The following is a 19,013-nucleotide window of genomic DNA, read 5'->3' as shown; positions in this document are numbered from 1 at the left end:
AAAGGTTAGGAAACTGATGCAAAGGCAAATCAACAGCATATAAAATTAGACTTGCTTCTAATTTAGTAGCAGTTTAAGAGAGTGGAATTTTCTCTGATGGAAAGAGAGCAAGATTTTCCTGCAGCTTCATGACCACTTTGGTGTGTTTCAGAACAGAAGATAATGTATCTTCAAAAATACACTAGCTGACTTTCACTTTTCTATATATGGAAAATGCAAGGGTGAAGAGCATTGAGTGCCTGACACATGAAATTGCTACAACAGAGAAACAAAGCATTTGGTTGTTCAACTGATCATTTATTACGAATGAATCTCAGGCATTTAGGTCTTTACCCAACAAGTCATATACACAGTGGAAGGATGCACTATACATCTCAAAGAAAAAAAATTCTACAGTTTCACTATAAGTCACTAGATTGCTTTAAGAGTACACTGTTATAGTTCACAATTAAATACAAATTTACCCAAAACATTTGGCATAAAGATCAGTACAAGACATGAAGACCCACCACAACAAATGAATGGGAAAGGCAGTTGTATTCTTCCAGTAAGTCTGTTACAAGTCAAAGGGATGTAAAAATACATTAGTCAGTATGTGTTCATATTTTTCTACTGTGCAGTAGCACAACACAGGAGGGATGAAGGCAACATAATAGAAGGCAAACTCCATATGCCTATGCTTGACAGATGTAAAAACATTAACTGCAGAAAAAACTATTGCTAAACATTTCATAAATCTTATTTCATTGAAAATCTGCTTTTAAGGCATAAGCCCCTTCCCCTCCACAAACATCAGAAGTATACTATCTAATTAAGGAGCTAATAATGAGAATAGGTAAATTCTACAGAAGAGAAAGAAATACCCTGCACCGTTAATTATCACATTTAAAGAAAAAAGTCTAACATGTGTACAATCACAACAGAGCAGATGGGATATAATAAGTAAGGGAGCAATGATATTCTGCTTCATCATAGTAGGACCCTTGAATCATGTTCTGATGGTACTGAATTGCTTCTTCTTTGATGATTCCTCAGTCCCTTATCTCAACGCACAGGGTGAAGTGACACTAGTGCACTGAACACAACAGTTTGCTTTCTAAAAACACCCTTCTCAAGATGTTTTCTTGCAGCCATGTCTTCATCTTATATATATTAGGATTTATAAAGACAAGGTAAAGTGCAAGGTTCCCAATTCCCTCCCCCCATCCCCTGTATAATTGCATTTGGCTAATCTACTCATTAAAAAATTTAGAATACTGTTTAATAAGTTCTCTCTTGGACAAATCACCAACATCTGCATTTCTGGGATATATCTTGCTCATGGCTCTTTATTCTGCTTTCAAAGTCAGAAAAATATTCTTGCCATGGGCTACTTTGGCTTAAAAATGCTTTGCTGGCCTATGCAGGAAGTTTTTACTCCCAAATCTTTCAGTGGCAGGAAACAGTTATTTGTTTGATTTAGCCTTGTAAATCCAAGACTCAAAGATGCAAGGGCATCAAGGTGGTCCCTTCTGAATAATAATTCATGGTAGGATTTTGATATGTAATATTTGCACAGCAAAATTGTACTTGGAAGCTGAACCGACAGGGTGAGAAACCCTCCCATAAGGGTCACATATTCATCAGAGTGTAATGCTAGTACTATAATCGACATTGCACATTCCCCTTCCCTTTGCTCTTTCCTTCATTCAGTTCAAGGGATGAACAAACATTATTGTGCTACTACTACTAGTGCAACAGCTAATGCGCTGAGGACCACCATCTTTAACCTCATTACAGAAGATGGCCACATTAAGGTCTTTGGCTCTGATGCAAAGCCCTCTAAAAAAATTAATGACAACCCTTCTAGTTTTAAGTGAATTCTTAATAGGTCTGAAAGTTTCAAACAGATATCTTTGTTTGGAGTAGGTTTATTCAGTACAGATGTAGTCAGTGAAATGATTTCAACACTAAGTCTTAAGCATGGAAACAGCCACACCCAGGCCAAAGTTCATTGCTGAACAGTTTCAATGCTATGTAAAATTTGTATTTGAAAATTAAGGTAAAATACAACCCACCACCATGTATGAACATGTCAATGTTTTCACATATTTTATTAATTTTAGCCATTGCTTAAGGATTCATACCCTTTGAAGATCAAAAATGCTGATTAAGGTTTTATTAAAACCACAAGGAATTGGAAAGTTTCCTAAACCGGCATGCAGTATACTCTGCCACTATAAGAAACTGCAGTGTGGTGTTTTTGGTGATTCAACACTAGATGTTCATGAACCACAAGCTTCTCCCTGAATACAGATATTGCTAACAGGATTAGTTTCTAGCACGGAAAGCCATGAAAATGGCCAATGCTTTCCACCAATATATTTGCTCAACATTTGTTGGTCTAGCTGAGAATAAGGCATATACAGATGTCTCTAAAAGACAACAGGACTCAAGAATTATGACAATTCTCAAACCCAACAGTGAGATTCCTCAATCTCCTCAAGAAATAGTTTTAAACCTTGAAAATATATCTTTTCTTGTATAATGTATAACAAATTACATTTTCTACTAATTAATTTGGTAAACCCATTTCCTTGATTTAATCTCCAAAGCAGCTTCTGAAAGGCAGCATGTGCCTTTTTAATTTAATTTAATGTCATTTTGATGCTGGCTGCTGAAATGCTGCCATTATTTGCTTTATAAATATTAGCCCTAACAATGTAACACTAAAAGATTTACATTTCTGGTCTAGAAGTGAGGCATATGGTGCTCCTCTTGTAGAGTATTTTTCCATGATCACCAAGCTGCAAACTTCAGTTTTAGGAAGCCGTAAAAAAATAAAATCCAATTATAATGATTACTAAAACTGATCTGCTTACTTCAGTTAATTCGGTCAATAAGGGAGGAATTGGAACTTCTGTAAACTTTTAACTGTAAATAACAATCTGAAGTATTTCAGCACTGCTTTTACTTAGCTATCCATATATGTACTAAATATGAATTATCCTTGTGTCCTATGAGAAAGCTGCCTAAAAATATCATAATATCTAGTTCATGGAATCTAATTAAATGGGATAACATATGCTATACTCTAGTGCAGGGGTCCTCAAAGTTTTTCACCAGGGGGCCAGTTGAAAGCTGCCGGTGTTGGGTGCGGGCCGGAAAGATGGTGTCTGATGGTGCACGTGGGCTGACGAGGGGGCGGGGGCAGTACATGCAGGGAGGCATGGGCATGCGTGGTAAGGGAAGGCAAGGCAGGGGTGGGCACGCACCACAAGGCCTTCTCTGCGGTGGCACCCCACCTATGGAATGCGCTCCCCAGAGAGGTCCACCGGGCGCCGTTGTTATTTGTTTTTCGGCGCCAGGCCAAGGCCTTTCTATTTAAACGATATTTTAATCGTTTTTATTGGTTTTAAACTATTGCTGAGATGCTCCGAATTTTTAATGTCTATCCTGTTTGTTTATCCTCTTTGGAAGCCGAGGCTTTCTGCGATGGGGGCGGCATAAAAATGCTTTAAATAAATAAATAAATAAGGTGGGCGCACGAGGCAGCATTGCTCCCTTGGAGATCATTTTCTCCGAGTGAGCAAACCGCCGCCTCCCGCACGCGAGGTGAGGCGGGCGGTGGCGGGCGCATGCGTGAGCGCCCGCGTGGCAGGTCCAGATGAGCATGGCAGGCCAGATAAATGAGCATGGTGGCCCGGATCCGGCCTCTGGGCTGTAGTTTGAGGACCCATGCTCTAGTGACACATATCCATGCTTACTATTTATGTTCAACTGAGATAAACCTTGATAATTTTTTGAATATGAACTCTGTATTCTTGGATAGGTCAGTGTTTTTTCACCACAAGACCTGAAGACCACTGGCAGCTCCCAATAATCTGCAAGTGTGGCTCTTGGTTCCTCTTGGTTTTGTGACAGCTGTTTACCCTCAGGACAGGCGCTCAGGCACTATCTGGGCCCCCTGCTATGATCAGGCTATTGGAGGAGGTTTTATAGATGTGGAGTCATGAGGACTGCCTGGCTCATCAATTGTAAGGTGGCAGGTGGAAGAGGGGAATCCTGGAGTAACAAATCAATCTGCCGGTGGGGTGGGGGGGCAGCCGAAGGACAAAAGAGCCATATGACTAGCTAGCTGCTCTGACGCACTGCACAGGAAGCAGAACAGAAACTGACTTTCCAGTAAAATGAGAGCATTTGTAGTAGTGAGTAGAATAAACCGCCTTCTCAGTGATGAGAGAACAAAATCTATCCCGATTCAAAGATTATGCAATGCTGTTGGAGTGCACCTGCTTGGGACTGACTAAACTTGGCTTGGGTGATGTGAAGGGGAGTGCAGAGGAGAGACCCCAAAAGGCCCCCTGCCAAATCTGGTGCAAGTGCCACCATTTGACCAGGGAAGCATGAGCAGACTATCTCAGTGACATGGAAAAGGACACGTGTACTCAAGGACTCAAAATGGGTCTTGCCTGAAAAAAATCTGAAAATCATTAGGTTAGGTTTTCACGTATTATGGGTAGCATCCAATTGTGCCCCAGCAGTAGAACCAATAATAGTGATTTTCTGCCAAATTTCAGTGCAAAATGCTTTTCCCATTGCCCTAGCAACCTGCAGGTACACTGCACAGCGATTTGACTGTGCTGCACATTACTGATGATAGTGCTCAACTGGGCACTATTCTCAACTGGGCACTACTAAAAAGCTACAGCTTGCTTCTTTGCACAACCAACAAATACAGTACTGACTAATGCAGCATCTTTTCACATAGCCAGTCACCAAAGGATAAATCAGTTTTGGAGAATGAAACCTGTTAGAATGCCACAAGACATGTGGATTCTTTCCTATCACCTTATCATTTGAGAAATCATTTTTGGACCAGCATGTTGACCTCTTGCACACTATTGAATTCAATATCAATTAATTCCAGGCTGGTTCGGGCTGCAGTTTTTAAAGATAAAGTCATGAACTACAGCTGCAATAGACTGTAAGTTTCAAGGTTTACTGTCTTGTGGGTAAAGGTTTTATTGAAGATCATGCCTGAGTAACTTGCAACATGCCCAGCACACAAGAGTTCACCATTTGTAAGGCAGCCTACGAGGGGCTCAACATTTTACCTGTGCTGCCTGCCTGAGACAGCAAAGAGAGGAGAGGGAAGGAAAATGTTAAGCACCAGGTCAAGGTTGGTAAGTCACAAGTTGGAGGCCTTCTTCAGACCAAAATGCTGCTGCTTCCAGTGAAGCAAATGGGAAAGCTATATGCACGTGCGTGCAGTGTGTCTTGAGATGCGGACTGGGAAAAGGTGGGCAGCAGCAGCATGGCATCTAAGCAATGACAACCTTGCCCACTTTGCTAATGCATATTTAAGGCAGGGTACTAGTCCTCATTGCTGAAAAACGGGCAGAGAAGCCACGGTCAGCACCAACTCATGTTCAGGAATATTAACAGCCGCTATTCTGCATTGTATACATTTGACCTTCAGATTGTATAGGCCATTGTTGGGAATGGTTTGCCTAAGGACTATTTTTGCCTTATCCAGACTGAGAATAGTTACAGACTCTCCCTGGTGTCTCACAAATTTGAGGGCTCATGGCAACTTAAACTATTTTTTACATCATGGTCTAGATATCAAATGAAAACCTAAATAATAAAAACAAAAGGACAGTGGACAGTATATGTATGTGGGTATATGTGAAAATGACTCACATATACCCACATACATACTAGGCAGAACTGAAATATTTAACATTTAATTTCTGGGAGTTAAATAAATAGAGGTACTAATAGCAATTAGCAAATCAGCAAGGCTGGCCAGTTTGACTGATCCTTTCTCAAGACCCCCTTTGTGCCTCCTGCCACAGAAGCGAGACTGAAAGACCACTAGCATCCGTAACAACATGAGACGTTTAGGCTCAAAACAAGTAAAACTGTGTGGTACAAAAGTGGTGAGCTACAGACTAAGAATTTTGAATCAGAATTCCAGTGCTATGCCTGATCTGTGCCAATAAGTACTATGTGGACGTGACATGATCCAGTCCAAGAATTACCAACTCATCTTGTGTGCGGTCTATATCATAATCACAGTTATTTCAGTCCTTTGAAATGTTATTGTCTTCAACATCTTGATTTTTCCTTTGATCTTTATCCCATCAGTGAAATATGAGGCTTTGAAAATGTAGATGTCTTCACACTCATTCTGTAATTATGTATACTATTATTCTGGACCAAGGTTTTCCATATTATTTTCTAGTGTACACCTTCATTTACAAAAAAGTCTTTTAGTAGTTACAAAAAATATTTATAATGCACCTGATGCTTCTTTAATATCAACACCTGCTTGTGTCCGAAGTTTGCCTGGTCTTCATTCCAGTTTGCTACTTTCTGACTTCTGATCCAATCTGCTCTTGTTACTCTTTACCATGTAGATGAAGTAAGCAAGTGTCTCTTTCTCATTTACTGGGATGTTCCTGAAGTGGCGACTAACAGTCTGAAAGGACATTAGAATGTCTTGAATTATGGAGTTAGCATACAGTCTATGGTTTTCACATAGTTTGCTCTCTAGGTTGTATTACCTGGCAAATATATTTGGCTATTTTTTATCTGTTTTTATGAACTACTAGAAATTCATTGCTACAGCTCATACAATACACAAGGAAAGGGACAGAATAACCCTTGTAACAATTAAATTTTATCTATATAAAGAAATCTAACAGAAGCATTTCTGAAAATTAATGACCTGAAGTTTATCATAACTAAGACTTAATTTTAAGATCAGACTGCATAGGATTACCTTCTTACCCAGGTGGAACGAGACTAAGAGATGTAATTTCTTTGAAAGAATCTCACTACAAATTTTCCCATTTGCTTAAAAAGAAATAGGGATATTAATCACCCCAAGACAACAAATGGTAGTTTGAGTTTTCCTTATGGTAGACTAAGGAAAGCAAAAATGATTCAAGGATGACATCCAGCATAGAATCAAAACTGTTCAACCTTCTTAGCAAATCTGAGAAGTGTGTGACAATGTGTAGCTGGGCTCTCTTTAAAATTAGTTATCTGTTTCTGTAAGAGTTTTGAAGGAGAAATATGGGAAATTACACAGAGAATAAAAGGTATAGGAATTAGATGATAAACCCTCAGGTGGACCACCAGAAACAGAGACTGTGTGGCAAACAGTTTGCCCATTATAATGGGAATGTATTTTGTCTACTTGGTCTATGCTGCAAGAGAAACATAATATAGAGGTGCCAGACTGGTTGATATTAAGTAGTGGTATAAAACGGAAAACCTTACCTGGAGAAGGGCAATAGAATAATTTCTTAGAAGCAGCAGATCCTTCTGCTTCTCTTGTTTGCGCAGAGACTATGGAATGGATCTATACTTTTTTGTACTAAGCAGGCTTTTTCAAGAACGGAATCAAATCCTTATTCCAAACCATGGTTTTACTGTGCAATTGCAGCACATTTTCACAGAATTTTATAGCAATGCACACAGCTTTCCATCTTCAGTGTCAATCCTTTAAACTGAAAAATTCCTTTGGATTCCTACCATTAGGAGTGATCCACTAAGAACCAGTGTGGTCTACCAGTCAAGCGTGCAGGAGTGGGACTTAGGCGATTCTAGGTTCTAGTCCCCATTCAGCCATGGAGCAAACTGGGTGATTTTGGGCCAGTCAGAGACTCTCAGTCCAGCCTACCTCACAGCTGTTGTAGGGATACGTAAAATTGAGAGCAGCAGCAGGACAATTATGTAATCTGCTTTGCATTCTAGTGGGGTGTAAATTGAGTAACTGAATAAATCTATCAGGAAGTACCCATAGAATCTTTCTGCCACTTTCTTCCCAACAAGGGAAAGAGTATGGTTTACTTCGTTACTAATATGCTAGCAAAGATAAAGGATCCTTTGCCTTTTGCTTTTTGATTCTTGCAAGAACCTAGAAGAAGGGCATTGTAGTAGTTGCCCTTCCTCCCTCATGGTTCATGTACTACTCTGGAGAGTTGTACAGCACTCCAGAATAGAGGCTTGGATGGCAAAGGATGCTTCAGTTGGCAGAATTCAGTTCAAATCATTCCACCAGCTAACGCATCCTGCCACCAGACTTCTGCTCATGAAACGTTAAGATGTAAGCCATATTCACAAAATACATGGTAGACATTATCTATGCAAATGTGGACAAGACATTGGACTGTGAAGCACAACTTTCCAGTTTCTTGCATGTGTCATGAACCCACTAGATGGCAAGGGATCATTTCTCAATTCAGACAATTTTCTGCAATGAGGGAACACTGGCCTATCTTACAGGGTTGTTGTACATGGCACTGACAGTAAATTAATGTGAAGCACTTTCAATGCTTCCAACTAAGTGTTAGCTACATGTGCAACAGAATAATCCACTTATATCTTCTGAACGGAAAAAGATCAAGCCATATATTTAAATCAAGGTTGCAGCGCCCCAGACCCAGGGACAAAATCTAGCCTTCTGGGGTTCCAATCTAGCCATCCATAGTTCATCTTGCTCTGAACCACCAATTTAATGTTTTCCCTGCCTTCTGCGCAGTTCTCCCTCACACCATACACTTGAAATGCCTCTCGTAAGGTTTGGCCAAACATGTTACGAGTTTTAAGCTAAAATATGCTGCTATTTTTCATTTGTGGCTCCCCTGCCTCCCACTGGAATAAGCCCTTGAGAGCTTTTCCAAAATGGAGTTCAGTTTTTGAGCAATAAAAGGTTCTGTACCCCAACTTAAGTCAAATGAAGTCATCAGCTTTAATTATAATCCTAAACCTATAATAAATTCTAACCAATAAAACAATGTTTGGTCTAACATTAGGAGGCCTTATGTATGACCATTTGTAGCAAGTTAATAACATATAAAGATATGAAAATTTATTTGCTTTTGGTATTCTTTTAACTCAATGATAAGTCAAGAGAAGAGAAAACTAGTGTAATTTCTATGCTGACATTGCATTCCAAGGTTCTCCGCATATACAGTAGGAAGAACTGCTATACAGTTGAAGGCAGTGATATACCGTCATCACTGAATAGCTGTTATTGAAAATAACTATATTAGTGTAAAATGAATATATTTGGTGGCCACAGAAAAATGTTCCACATGATACCTCCTAGGGAACTTACTTCAGCCAGTTGAGCTTTATTGAGGCCAGGTCTGGTTTGCAACTTGTAATGCCTTTTGTAACGGCGCAATGTGTTTACCTGAAGTTGAAACAAATCAACCTGCAAAACAGATGGCACCATTTACAAAAGAAGCCACCTTTAAAACATGTATTACTTTAAAAAGCAATGCACATTCCATTTTAAAGCAAGCACTTCTAGCCCAAGTTACACAAAATGGGTAACTGGCATAATGGATACAAGCAGAGCCCTAGGAGAACTTTACTTGAATGTAATACAAACAGAATAGTTCCTCATTTTCTGTGAACTCTCTGGATTGTGGCCAACATGTGAGTACAGTGATGACATATTCTTGGCCATTCTTTCGTAACATGGCAAAAGACTGTTGATAACCCTGCTATATGATCAGAGGCACAATCCCATGGCTTGTGCATGCTACGAGTTGTAGGATTTATTTCTGCCTAAATATGTACAGCATTGTGCCCTAAAATTCTATTCTAGCTATCCACACTTTTAACTTTTTTCAAAGTTAAAACTACTAACAGTTCAAACAATCACTGGCACTGATTTTTGTAATATGCTGTTCTGTATACAAGCCCTTTCTTTGAAAAAAAAAAAGAACTTTCAATTTCTAGCACTTTGAACAATTAAAATCATAATGAACTAGTCTAAATGAAGAAAGAAACAAACAGAAAGCCTTTGAAGCATTAGACAGAAATTAGGAAAAAGTATGTCCAGACCTGTATATTTTGTTTAGTAACTTTTGTTACCTGATGAACAATTGTGGGCGAAACTCAAGGTGAGACAGAACCATGTAGCTTGGTGAAATGATATATTACAAGCAATGGTACAGTAAACTGTGCCTTCTGCTTGTCCTAGGAAGCATGTAGACAACTAGGAGTGCATTGTGTTTTTATAACCCTTTAAACACAGCACTATTTGAAGTTTCAGTTCAGAATGAAAACTACTAACTTGCACTGAAATAAAAGCAGATATTTCTATTCTAGCAATGATCTACATTGCACAAATTAATATTACCAACCTATGTTGACATGCTGATAACCCTCTGCCAATGTGAGCAGGGGGTTCAAGTAGCATATTGTGGATACCAGAAGTCTAAAATCAAAGGCTGATCATTAATCAAAATGCAATACTAACTAGAATAGAAATACACATAACCACAATTTCATTATGGAGAAGAAGAAAATTGGGTATATTACTATATTTATTTATTATTTATTTATTAAAACATTTCTATGCCGCCCCTTGCCAAGGCCTCGGGGCGGCTTACAACATTGAATACAAAATACATTGAAATATATACCTCTGGGACATCTATCTCATGTTCTGGCGAGTCTCCTCCATCATCACTTGTCTTCCTCTTCCTTTTGTTCCGAACACTTTGAATGAAGTTCTTATGGAAATCACAAATATACAAGTGCCTTACCTAAGAATTAAAAGACAGAGAGGGTACAAAAAAGCACAGTAGCCATTAGACAGAAAATTAGATGGATACAGTGAATGACAGGAGAAATAAGAACCTGCAAAATTCTACCAACAGAAGTTTGGGCATTTAATTATTTTTTAAGTGCTCATCTGTTCATTTATAAGCTATTGAGTGCCAAGAAGCTGCGTGACAGAATAACCTCAATCTATTTAAATATCATCGGAGCTTGCTCTGCAAAGGTAGCATTTTCTCTCTCTCTTTCAAATATCCATAGTCTGCTGAGTGACCAGCTGCTTCATTGCCCAGCTGCTTTCTTCAGGTCTGAAACAGGGATTTCTTCAAATGACTTACTGAAGTAAATAAGCTGCAGGAAAGACCTGTGTACTAGAACTTGAAGCTGGACCTAGAATGACTGATTTTTTTTCCTCTGTTGTAAATTGAAGGAAATGTCCACCTTTCTATTCTTACATAATGTGACTATGCTCTGGAGTGCTAAAAATGAGTTCAGGAATTACTAGGTCTATCCATTTGGTGCTAGCTTGGCCTACTGTGCTAGCTTTTCTAATTTAAAATCTTTTAAAAGTAGAAAACTGCAAACCCAGCTTTTGAACTGTGCAAGATGCAAGGGTATCAAGTTTTAATTTCACATAGTATCCACTGAAGGTAGTCAGTTTTTATGATAAAACATAGATATTTTTATACCTAATTTCATGCAAGTTAGCAGAGAAAGAGAAAGTTATGTAGTCTTGAAAACTCTACATTCCACTGGCCAAAGCTCAACAACTTTCTTCAGAAATCAATGGCTTTTAATTAAAAAAAAAAATCCCACCACTGATTTATACCAAGTTTACTACTGTGTAATGTTTAGAATTTATAAACTTAGTAACACCTTGCTGAACTGTGAGACTACCGCTATTGACATAGAGCTTAGATGAACATAAAGTTTTTGTCCCAATTTGAAACTAAATTGCACAGTTACATTGTTGGATAACTGTAACACTCTGGAAACAAGTATCTGATGAAGTAGGCTCTAGTCCATAAAAGCTTATAAAAATGTTGCATTTCTGTGATTGCCTTAACAGACTAACAGGACTACCCCCTGGGAAATAATTGAGGATGTTAGCCGACCTTAACCTCCTTATGTAATCAAACAGTGTTTGGATTTGTTGGAAAACAAGCTAGCCAGCAAGCAATTATGCTTTATTTACCTATGTGATGAATTCCAGTTCAGTTAATGAGACTGTAGAATTAATTAAAGTACAAAATTCATTGCTTTTTGTCCAAGTGATCATTTTAATATTTGCCTGAAGGGCATTCATTTCCTTAGTGGAGTCTTAACTGTGACCACAGCTTGCCTTGATTATCTATTGAAAGGAGTTTTACTATATAGTTCTCTGTGGAACTTCATCATGGTTATTTTTTTAAAGCAATTTCTTCTTGTATTGCAGAGACATCTATATTAACAGCAAGTAAGTCAGCCTATCAACATGTATACAATTTGTGTTATTGGACTTCTTATGTGGCACTTAGGGTAAGCTGCTTGGCTAGATCTAAATCTAAAACAGTACCAAGTAGCAGGCAGTCAAAAGGACACAACCAACCATTTCTGCTCTCCCACAGACTGGGTTTAACATTTCTGAATGAAGCTAGTGAGGAGCGCCTTGAAGAGTAATAGTAATTAATCATCACGCTCCATACTATGCTGAATCATCATGATCCCTACTGCCACACACAATGATGCTCCAGTTTAAAATGCCTAATGTGACAGATGCCACTTAATGTTAACACTAATTGGCTGGCAGCATTTAAATCCATTCGATACTAGCCAAGAAAGAAATGTGTTTGCAGTTTTCTACTTTAAAAGATTGTTTGACTGCACTTCAGTGTTGGAAATTTGACAGTTTTTAAATAAATGGTTTCAAGGCAACCATCTGATCCTTACTGATGCACATTTGTTAGTCAATTACAAATGCACACACCAGCTCTCTACAGCATTGCCAGCGTTCAGTGTCAGTTGGCAGACACATCACTATATGGCTTTTGACTAGAAAGTGGATGTTTTTTCTTCTCCTTTAACTGCCAATGCTAAACAATTGTCTTCTAATATCTCTGTGCTATATATTTACATATAATGATAGGTTTCTCTATTCTCCCCATCAGAGTTTGGCTAGTTACAGCCTCTTAACTAGACACATCAATTTTGTCCTTCCAATATTACCAGTTTTTGTGCCACCTACATATTATGTTACATATACTTTCTGACCCACCAGATATTATGAGCTTTTTACAGTTGGCTTCACATTGCCTGTCATGAAACAAAAATGCATTTATACTCTGAAGTAACTGGTTAACTTTTGTTTTTCCCTTTCACCATGTAGCTATGATCACAATTGCTTCACTATATTCAATATTTTTTTAACTTGAAGAAAATTGATACTCAATATAACTCTAATAAGAACACCCCCATGTAATATGTTAAAGGTCACATGTGCTGTTTTAGATGCATTCTTTGTAACATAAAAGGCATCAACTCTATCTACACAAGCTTCAGCGCTAAAAACAAAAGTCATGACAAAGACTGTAGAGGTAACGTGCTTTTACTGCAACTCAGGAGTTCAGGCCACTCTGATCAATTATGCTCAGGATAACAAAGTTTTGTTCTGCAACTATTAAGCGGGACTGTCTCTTCACTATAGGAATGGTTTCTTAAAATGGCAACCAAAACTTTGGAATCCTTTAGCATTATAGCTTCTCGTTAACACAAGAGCTGCATGGTACCCCCAGCAAATTACAGACTGCAGCAGACACAGAGGGCAGAAACTAAGGAAATCCGATAGTCACAACTCACACTTTTGTCAATGTCCAGTTTGAGCTTTTTCTGAGAGATACTCTTTTGGATCCTCTTGCTAAAGGAGGCGTTGCCAGCCGGGCGGACGCAGCGGTCCCCGTCGTCGATGAGGCAGCAGCTCTGTCCGTAAAAAGGGGTGGTGGGAGGCCCATCCCGGCTGTCCTCCTCCGTGCTGAAACCATTCATCGCAGCCTGCCAGCGGCCCCGGGAGGCAGGCGGCGCAAGAGGCGGCGCCCCTCCCCGCCCCCGGAGCCCTCCGTGGCCCTCTCGCGGCCAAGCGCGCCCGCGAGCCCCTCCGCGCCCGGCTCCGCACCTGCCTCAGCGAGACATCGCGGCGCCGCGGAGCAGCCTGCCGGGCGAGCGCGCCCGCAGCTGCACCGCGCAGCCCGCGCCCGCGCCCCTCCGGACCCCGGGCGCGCCCGGTCCCCTTCCCGAAACTCACTTTGCTCCCGCGGAGCCGGCGCGCTCGCCGTCCCCGCGGGACCCGCCGCACGCCAGCAGGGGCAGGCGGGCAGGTGGACGGGCGCCCCGGCAAGAGGCGGCGGAGGGCAGGGCTGCCCTGCCCGCCGGCGCCCCCGCCGTTCCCTCACGGCCTGTAAACAACTCCGGTCTCCCCGCCAGCGGGCTCCCGGCCGCGGAGGTGCCCCTCCGGCTGCCCGGCGCGGAGCTTCCGGAGCCGGCAGCCCGGTACGTGTCGCTGTGCCCGGCTGCCGGCCCCCGCCACCGGGCTCGCCAGGCGGCCGCTACCTGCGCTGCCGGAGAGGACGCCAGCCAGGCCGGGGAGCCAGGACCCCAGTCCCCGCCCGCCGGCCCGCGCGAGCTCGCCCGCTCGCTTCACTCTGCTCTTCGCTCCCTCACACTCGCACACAAAACCTGCCCGCTCCGCCTCCGCCACCCCTCTCTGAGCGGAAGTCCCGTCCCCGAGCGTCCATTGGCGACCGCAGCACGGGCGGGCGGGGCTCCGCCGCCGCTCTCATAGCCTACCGGTTGAAGTTGCTGTCCGTCTGCAGCGATAGGCTACTTCCTGCAAGGGGGTTGAAGCTAGCGATTGTTTGAACTCGGCTCGGAGAAAACGGGGAGAGAGCCGCGGGGGCGGGCGAGTGGGGGGATTTCGTCGGTAACCTGAAAGTACTGCATCGAGGGTAAACATAGTAAGGGCTTAAAAAAAAAAGGATGCATTTAAATTTGAGGTAAATAACTTCTGGCTACATGTACCCAGGGTTGTACTGTCAGCGACCCAAAGCGAAAAGGAGCGTCTTTGGGAACAGTTAAGCCACCTTGCCTAAAAGAGCGTCCACACCTGCAGTTCAAAGCGAGTCACGTCTACTGAGGAAGAGGCCCATAGAGTTCAGCGGGACTAACTCCCAGGTATTGCGTGGATTAGCTGGCACTCCCACAGTCAGATTCGTGCTCGTTAGAATGAAGTCGTCTTCAGAGTACGAGAGATCCTGGCTCAATGGCATCTACTAACGTTTCGAGCTCTTTGCGCCTTTTGCTCCAGCTGGTAATCCTGGCCGGTCCTTCTGGAAGTTCAGAGACCTGCGTTAGCTGGAGGAAGGCAAGGGGTATGCAGGTGAGCAATCGTGAAGGGGATGCCGCTTGGAAACACCAGCGAGGAAAGAAAACAAACCGGGGAAGCGAGGATAGCTAGAAACCTGGGGCCAGCAGGGGTGATTCAAAGGATTTGGAGATCAGGATTCTCTGTGGGAATCTGGGGAAATAAAAACTTGGAGGGAGGGATGCTCCTTCTTCATAGGCCTTGAATATGTACAATGGAGGGAGATTATAGGAGTGATGGAGGATCAGTTATTTTAGGGAGAGGTAGAGGGAGCTATGGCATTGGGTGGTGAGCTAGCCAAGTCAGGGGGATGCAGTCCATGCACCTAATGTGTCATGTCCTGGCCCTGCTCCCAACTGCTGTCCTGGTAGTTGCTCCATCAGCCTGTCCTCAGGTCTCCAGATGCTACGTTTAAATGCCAGATTGGTGCATAATAGGACCTCCCTCATTCATGATTTAATAGTGGATTAAATGCTGACCTGGTATGCATTACTGAGACTGGGTGGGTGCACAGACGAGTTAGCCTCTCCCTGCTCTGCCCACCTAAGTACTTGGTACAGGATCAAGGTAGACTGGAGGGCAGGGAGCCAGGGGTTGTGGTCTATAGAAGTTCTCTCTCTCTCGCTCTCTCTCTCCCTCTCTCTCCCTCTCCAAAGCTCCCTCTCAGTCTCCTACTCTAGAGTGTTTGCATCTTGTGTGGGCCAGCAGGACAGATTGGGGATTCTTTTGGTGTAGTATTCACATCAGGACCCAATAGTCTCCCTATTTGAGCTGACAGGTTCCCCAGGCTGCTGGTCCTGAGAGATTTCAGCATGGATGCTGAGGGTATAATGTCTGGGGCTGCTCAGGATTTCATAGACTCCATGTCAACCATGGTGGCCCAGCACAGGTAGCAGGGCACACTTTGGGTTTGTTTTTTTCCAGCCAGGCAGGTTGATAGTGATCTGAAGGTGAGAGACTTTGAATTAGTCCCTCTGTCACGGTCAGAGCACGGCCTGCTGAGATTTAGACTAATGGTGACTTTTCCCCTCTGCAGGGGTGGGGAACATATTAAAATGGATCCTGGAAGCTGATGGATCCTGATGTTTTCCAGAGGGCTCTGAGGAATTTTCTGGCTGTTATGGTTGGTGTTCCTGTTGAATCCCTGGTCAATCTCTAGAATACAGAGTTGACACAGTTGCTGTGTAGTAGCGCTTGTACAGCTTCATGGGAGTGATGAAATGTGTCAGGATATGACTTGAGTGCAGATGAAGAAAACAGCTAGTGAATACAATTGAGCTGCAGTTGGATGTGTTTGCAGGCAGTGAGAGCAGCAAAGAAGCCTTATTAGACTGCCTCTGTTTGGACTTCTATCGCTGCCCAGCAGAATTGTCTAGAATTGTCTGGGGTCTACTATGTGCTGGCCCCAAGGACGTCTGAGGCCTGCAGTAATATATGTGCTAGGGCACTTCTAGGACACAGTGTCTTGTATCTGCCAGATAATAGTGGAGTCTGGTGGAATATCAAAGTTTGGCCTAGTTGTTTTAGATGAGTTCCAGTTCATACAGCTTGAGGATGTCAACAAGTTGCTTGGACAGGTTCATGTGGCTACATCCATACTGGATTCTTGCCCCTCATGCCTAATAAAAGCCAGTAGGGAGGGAACTGCCAGCTAGGCAAGGGAGGAGATGAATGCTTCTTTACAAGAAGGAATAGTCCCTGGCTATCCTGGTGGAGGGACCACTTCTGAAGAAACCTTCCCTGGGCCCAGAAGAACTCAACCATTTTAGGCTGGTTGCAAACATCCCCTTCCTGGGCAAGGTTCTTGAGCTGGTCATGGCCAACCAACTCTGGGCACTCTTGGATGAAACTGATTATCTGGATCCATTTCAGGCCTGGGTTTGGCATAGAAATAGCTTTGGTTACCCATAATAACCTGTGCCCGGAGAGAAACAGGGAAGTGTCATTCTGTTGGTTCGCCTGGACCTCTTCGCCACTTTTGATACCATCAACCATATGGTATCCTTTTGAGGCAACTGTCTGAGTTGCATTGCAGTGGTTCTGCTCCGACTTGGATGATAGGCTCCAGAAGGTGGTGCTTGGGGAATAGAGCTCTGCCCCTTCAATCTTTCAGTATGGGGTTCTTTGGGAGTCACTCTTGTCCCCTGTATTATTTAACGTCTACATGTAACCACCAGGAGAGCTCATCCTGAGTAATGGAGTGTGTTGTCGTTAATATCCTGATGACATGCTGCTGTATCTCTCCTTTTCATTTTCAGCAGGTGAGTCTGTGGATGTGCTGAACTGGTGCCTGGCTGTGACAAGGGACTGCATGAGGGCTAACAAGCAAGCTCAATCCAGACAAGATTGAGATGCTATTAGTGGGTGGTTCTTCTGGAGGGATGGAAGGAATTCAGCCTGCTCTGGATGGGGTTGCTCTCCCCTTGAAGGAGCAGGTTCATAGCTTGTGGGTGCTCCTTGAGTAAACTTTGTCACTTGAGGTTCAGGTGGCTTTACTGGCTTTGGAGTACCTTCTACCATTTTGCTGCTGGCTTAGTTATGCCCCTACCTGGACAGAGATCACCTGTTATTGGTGATCTATGCTCTGGTAATCTTAAAATAGATTACTGCAGTGCAGTCTATATGGGGCTGCCCTTGAAGACTGTTCATAAGCTGTAGCTTGTGCAAAATGTGGCAGACTAATAACAGGGATCAGATGGTCCAATCACATAATACCAGTTCTGGTCTGCTTGCACTGGCTGCCTATATGCTTCTGAGTCCAACTGAAGGCACAGGTTTTAAACTATAAAGCCATACATGGCTTGGGCCATAATACCTGATGGAATGCTTCTTCCAGACTTCCAACTACCTGGACACTAGGATCAAGTTCTGGAGTCTACCTCTGATTGCCACCTCTGAGAGGCTCAGATAGAGCCAACAAAGGACAAGGGCCTTTTCAGCGGTGGCCCCTCAGTTGTGGAACAATATCCCCCTAAGGCCTGCCTGGTGCCAACTTTACTATATACTTTCAGCATCAAGTAAAGACTATCTTCTACTGTAGGGCATCCAATTAGTCTACTAGGGCCTAAGCAATTGTCAAAAAGGTCTTAAGTTTTTCTTCAGTTTAAAATTGTTTGTAAATTTGGTTTTAAATTCTGTATTCTGAGCTTTTAATGATGTTTTAATATGGTGTAATTTATATTGCATTTTTAATGTACTGTTGTAAACCACCCAGAGAACTTCAGCTACTGGGCAGTAGAGAAAATAAATACCACCACTTGAACTAGGAATCTACTTCTTCCTAGGTCACCTACTGGGCAGTAGAGAAAATAAATACCAGCCCTTGAACTAGAACAGTCTGCTGATCAAATTTGCAGATGACACTAAAACTGGAGCAGTGGCCACAACTGAGGAGCAGGTACTCCAGATCCAAAAGGATCTGGGCAGACTATGGAAGTGGGCAGGAGACAACAGGATGGCGTTCAATGTGGATAAGTGCAAGGTCTTGCACTTGGGGCATAGGAATAGGTGTCATAAGTACAGGTTAGGTGACAAGTGGCTGGAGAGCAGCACTTGTGAAAGGGACCTCGGGGTACTGGTTGACTGCAGGCTAAACATGAGTCAGCAGTTTGATGCGGTGGTCAAGAGGGCAAACGCCACCCTTGGTTGCATAGCCAGAAGTGTGGCTTCTAGAAGTGGTATTACTACTACTCCACATGACTCTGGTGCACCCGCAATTGGAGTATTGTGTTCAGTTTTGAGCCCCTCGTTACAGAAAGGATTTAGCCAGGTTGGAGTCAGTGCAGCGTAGGGCCACAAGGTTGGTGGCCGGTTTGCAGGGGATGGGGTATGAGGCGAGACTGAGGGAACTGGGTCTTTTCAGCCTGGAGAAGAGGAGACTCAGAGGGGATATGCTGGCGACATACAGGTATGTGAGGGGATGTCACATGGAGATGGGTAGAGACCTGTTCTCCCCTGCGGAGGAAGGCAGGACGCGCTCCAATGGAGCAAAGCTCAGGGAGCCAAGGTTCCATTTAGATGTCAGGAAGTGCTTCCTGGCATCTAAATG

General features: G+C 42.8%; 1 protein-coding gene across 2 annotated transcripts; it reads right to left on the bottom strand.

Moving 5' to 3' along the window:
- Window positions 1-276: 276 nt before the first annotated feature.
- Window positions 277-13,678, bottom strand: SAP30L (SAP30 like). 2 transcript variants are annotated; one of them, XM_044450994.1, is made up of 4 exons: window positions 13,408-13,675; window positions 10,437-10,559; window positions 9,116-9,214; window positions 277-6,466 (listed from the first exon to the last, which is right to left on the bottom strand). In XM_044450994.1, the coding sequence occupies exons 1-4, from the start codon at window positions 13,591-13,593 to the stop codon at window positions 6,341-6,343; spliced, it is 534 nt and encodes a 177-aa protein (XP_044306929.1). In that variant the 5' UTR covers window positions 13,594-13,675; the 3' UTR covers window positions 277-6,340. The 2 variants fall into 2 exon arrangements, with proteins under 2 accessions (XP_044306929.1, XP_044306930.1); XM_044450995.1 differs by lacking the exon at window positions 9,116-9,214 and having other exon boundaries at window positions 13,408-13,678.
- Between the last annotated feature and the right edge of the window lie 5,335 nt (window positions 13,679-19,013).

The sequence above is a fragment of the Varanus komodoensis genome, unplaced genomic scaffold (assembly GCF_004798865.1).
Source record: "Varanus komodoensis strain SLA01 unplaced genomic scaffold, ASM479886v1 scaffold6_1, whole genome shotgun sequence".
Lineage (NCBI taxonomy): Eukaryota > Metazoa > Chordata > Lepidosauria > Squamata > Varanidae > Varanus > Varanus komodoensis.
Note: the sequence above shows the minus strand (reverse complement) of the source record. Positions and strands in the feature narration are given on the sequence as shown.